General features: G+C 41.0%; 1 protein-coding gene across 1 annotated transcript in view; it reads left to right on the top strand.

The window, feature by feature from the left end:
* Positions 1-4,649, top strand: part of arfgef3 (ARFGEF family member 3) — a 49,880-nt gene that overhangs the window by 14,123 nt on the left and 31,108 nt on the right. Inside the window, exons 7-11 of the mRNA XM_034898465.1 lie at positions 253-298; positions 1,205-1,289; positions 1,943-2,047; positions 2,515-2,633; positions 4,151-4,398. Coding sequence (XP_034754356.1) covers positions 253-298; positions 1,205-1,289; positions 1,943-2,047; positions 2,515-2,633; positions 4,151-4,398 — 603 coding nt within the window. The remainder of the gene's footprint in view (positions 1-252; positions 299-1,204; positions 1,290-1,942; positions 2,048-2,514; positions 2,634-4,150; positions 4,399-4,649) is intronic.

Here is a 4,649-nt window from a genome sequence, read left to right as displayed (position 1 = left end):
TTAATCGTACAGGCCTAGTTGTCACTTTGTGCACTTTAAAGTTGTTCTGGGCACATTTCAAAAGGCTTCCAAGTTATGATACACACATCTTTACTTACAGGGCACATGTAAGGCAATAAGAAGGGAAGGGATAGAGAATAACACTGAGCTTCATTACCAGAGTGGCATCACTCTGTCACACACACCAGCACATTTGTGTTGTGACAACCCCCCCTCACAGTAACATGCCTCCTGCTGTGTGCTCCTCCACAGGGTGCAGATGGAGACGAAGTGACTGCTCCGCCAATGCATAGAAGAGGTACATCATCATCAGTGCTGTTCTAGTCTATATCCATGACGTTCCACATCAGGGACTGATCCGGTGCCGCCGGATTTCACTCTTTTCGGCCAAATGTCATTTACCTTCATCTTTCTTTGTGTTGTAATTTTAAACTCGGGTGGATTTCTGAGGACTATGGTTACCTGGTCCTCAGATCTCTTCAGGGTAAATCCAGACCGCTAGCTAGACTATCTGTCCAGTCTGAGGTTTCTGTTGCACGATCAAAACTACTTTTGAACGCACACGTGTTCCACAAAAACAACTTCCTCCTCTGCAGCGCTGTGGAGGGAGGTGTGGACAAGTGTGACAAGTGCTATTCTCCTCTAGCTGTCCTCATCAGCTCCAGAATGCATGAGACAGACAGACAGACAGACAGACAGACAGACAGACAGACAGACAATAAAGCTTAATGGTAAATGAAAGTCTAAATGTGTAGAGGCAGTGGATAAAAAGAGAAGGGAGGGAGAGAAATCACATAACAGAAGGTTGGTGGGAAGCACCATCTGCCATTCCCACTTTTCTTTTTTCATCTTCTCTCTCTCTCTTTTTCTCTCTCTGGACAATAAATGGATAGATAGATAGATGGATAGATAGATAGATGGATAGATAGATGGATGGATGGAATGATGGATGGAATGATGGATAGATATGTGGATAGTTAGATGAATTGATAAGTAGATGGATAAATTTATAGGTGGATAGATAGATAGATAGAAGGATCGCAGGGCTGCCTGATTTGAGGAAAATATGCGATAACATTGAGTATCACAATAACAATATAACTTGTGTCTCTTTGTGTGTGTGTGTGTGTGTGTGTGTGTGTGTGTGTGTGTGTGTGTGTGTGTGTGTGTGTGTGTGTGTGTGAACGTGTGTACGTGCGTGCAGATGTGTCTCCGACCAGCCAGGCCCTGTGTGACGATGTGGTGACAGTTCTCACAGTTTTCTGTGAAAAACTGGAGTCTGTGGACAGGTAACGCTGCCGTTTTACATAACATGATGGAATATTCTTCTGCTTGTTGTTCTATAACATTACCTTAATAATTCTATTTCTATATTCTATCTGAGGCCTGTCTGTGAATAATCAGCCTTTGCTGTGTCGTCAGGTATTCCAAGGCATCTCAGTTACCGCACAGGAAATGGATTATAATTGTTCCATTATTGTTTTATTAATAATTATGCCCAAGGTTGAAAAAAAACAAACACCATGGCTAAAAAAAAAAGATGTATGAACAGTATAAAAAAGGTGCGTTGGTTTGCTGCTGTACTGGCCCAATAATGGACAACGTGCTTGACTATGTCTCTGTGTTGGGTTAGTTTCTCATGTTGTTTTCAGTTATTGTTTTTTTGGTGCATTGAATAAGCGCTGAAAATGTCAACATTAAGAATATCAAAAACATTTTAAAAAAGCACCCACGACATTTAATAAAGTTTTATTGGAAGATATACTTATATAGTTAATTGCAGTTATATCTGGGACAATTAATTGTTCAGCCAAATTTGGAATTGTTACAGCTCTAATTAGGATTTCATTTACGTTGAAATCGCAAGTTTGGCTAAATCCATTTGGATTTGAAAAGGATGCATCGCTCAGCCCGAGTGTGAAATAATCTCTTCCCCCTCTAGTGATAACCAGCTCCTGCAGCTGCTCTACCTGGAGTGCCTCCTCTCCATGCTCAGCAGCTGTCCTCCCACAATGCACCTGTCCAGAGGTTTCACCGACCTCGTATGGTAAGAAATGGAACTCTGCTATAATATCCTGTGATTTAAATGTTTAGCAGCTATGTCTGACACTTTGGGAAGCCTTTTGTCCAGTTAATGATAGTTTAAGATATCTTGGATAATGGTCACACTGGATAATAAAAGAAAGTTCTATGAAATTCATTGTTTGTTTGTTCAAGTTCCACGAAAAGTTCAGTCTGAGTCAGGTCGTACAACAATATCTGTGTTTTTTTAAGCCAAGCACCCCATTGGCGTCCTTTTTAAAGGTGGGATTTTTCCTATTTTTAAGGCATTAAGATCAATTTCCAAAAGATTATTTTATTCCTCTTTTTAGTCAAATTTAGCATGGGCATATAAGCTTCATGAGCACACCTGTACATGTCTGGCCCTGAATGCAATCCTCATCTTGCAGTGTGGCCCTTAGTGAAGTTGAGTTTGAATCCCCTGCTCTAAGTCCTTTATACTGGTCCTCCCAGGAAGCAGCTGTGTCCGTCCCTCGTGGCCATCATGGGGAATCCTGTCAACGACAAAACCATCGCCTCCCACCACGGCTACATGGGGGCGCCGGAGCGCCTCTCTGATAGACTCAGTCTAGGTAACACCATTTCTACATCAAAAGAAACATATTATAATATTCAGTCCCTCCAGAAAAGCCTGATTACGCAATCACATAAGTCAATGCATAATCAGCCAAAGTCTGCATATTTATGCGGGGGGGGGGGCACATTTTTTTCAAATACGCCGCACTTTTGCCGCATAAATTGCAGATTTCTGTCCGAAATAATGCAGGGCTTGCATGATTTTCATAATCCCCGCATTTTCGTTGCAACAAAGTTAAGTATCTCTTAGTAGAAAGTTGAAAAATGTAGCATTTGCTTCACACAAGAGCAGACATTTTCTCGTTGCCATGGGAACGTTATGAAGTGACATGATTGTGAAGTGAACAAAATCTTTGCATGTTCCCGCAATTTCAGCTCATGAAATTGCATAACTATCGCGCATATTCCATCGCATTTTTTAAGAAAGAGTGCAGCATAATCAAGAATTTTTGCAACAATCACAGAAAAACAATTTTTCTTGGATGACTGTATGTTTGGCAGTTTAAAAGTTTGCGTCAAGTGTGCAGTTGTCAAATCAGAGTCTGAAAAGGGTTTATTGCCACAATCATTTACACTTATGAGCATGGACGATTTTAGACCCTTTTTAGGGGGGCTCAAGCCTGCCCCGAATTTACATCTCAGCCCCCCTAAAAATGATAAAATTAAAAAACACTTTTTGTGAAGAAAATCTATTTTAGTGCTTCCAGTTAGAGTTCGTTGTTAGTGCCAGAGGAGAATCAGTTACAGGTTCAAAGAGCTTATAACAGGTCTAATATGCTCCGTGGTGTTTACCAGACCGGTCCCTGATGATCTGAAACATCTCTGTGGTTCATAGTTCACCAGCAGCCTTCAGGCACCTAACACTAACCTTTAATCACCAAACACTATTTACATTAACTCACCGCTGTCACCCATGCTACGCACCTGTAACCCTGTCAAGGAAAAGGTCAACGGAAGTAAAGGAATATAATAAATAATAATAATAATAATTAGAGCCCGACGGATAAAGGATTTTTAAGGCCGATATTTAAAAATCCAATATGCCGATATATCGGCCGATATATAATTTAAAAAGAAAATGTAGAAATGCGTTACAAAACATAAACAGATTACCCTAACATTAGTTATTTGTAGTTATGTATGAGTTATCACAAAAATAATATATTAATTATTTTATTGTTACAACATAACATCAAAATAAATTAAAGTTCTGATTAATAAAATGTTTAAAAATACTTAAGATATGAAACTTAAAGTCCTTTTGAACAAAAACACAATAACATAAAAAAACAGACGTTGCAGAGCTCATAACATGGTAGACAGCCCGTTTTTATTTTTTAAATATGCATTTATCAGAGTAATTTATTTGTCATTATAAATGATTCTGATGAATACATTTTTCTTCTTCTTTTAAATCTGCCATCGGCTCTAATAATAATAAACTGAAATAAAGATAAGATGGTCTATGTGAGACATGGTTCAGCTTCATGCCCCTCTTTGTTTCCTCTGCCAGGAATCAGCCAAGAGGTGGACTGCTTTGGTGGGGGGGTAGCCGATCAAGGCAGAGGGTCGGGCTGTTCCTCCAGCGCCCCCGCCAGGATAGCGCCGGTAGTGCGGACGGTGTGTTACATCGCGGCGGAGCTGGTGCGTCTGGTGAGCTGCGTGGAGTCGATGAAGCCCGTGCTGCAGTCGCTCTACCACCGGATCCTGCTGTACCCGCCGCCCCAGCACCGCACCGAGGCCATCCGCATCATGAAGGAGGTGGGAGGACCACGAGACCTCATCGCTGAGTTCTCTTCTCTTCTCCACAGCATATAATAACCATGATGGATTTTCCACCTGCAGGCAGCCATTGATTTTCTTTCCACTTCACTAAAGTATAAGTAATTACTTTACGTTGCAATCTTTTTCCGTGTGTGTGTGTGTGTGTGTGTCTCTCTATGACTCTGTGTCTGTCTTTGTGGGTCTGTCTCTCTGTGTGTGTGTGTGTGTGTGTGTGTGTGTGTGTGTCT

This window comes from Etheostoma cragini, chromosome 17 (genome assembly GCF_013103735.1).
Source record: "Etheostoma cragini isolate CJK2018 chromosome 17, CSU_Ecrag_1.0, whole genome shotgun sequence".
Lineage (NCBI taxonomy): Eukaryota > Metazoa > Chordata > Actinopteri > Perciformes > Percidae > Etheostoma > Etheostoma cragini.
This window is presented reverse-complemented; position numbering and strand designations above follow the sequence as displayed.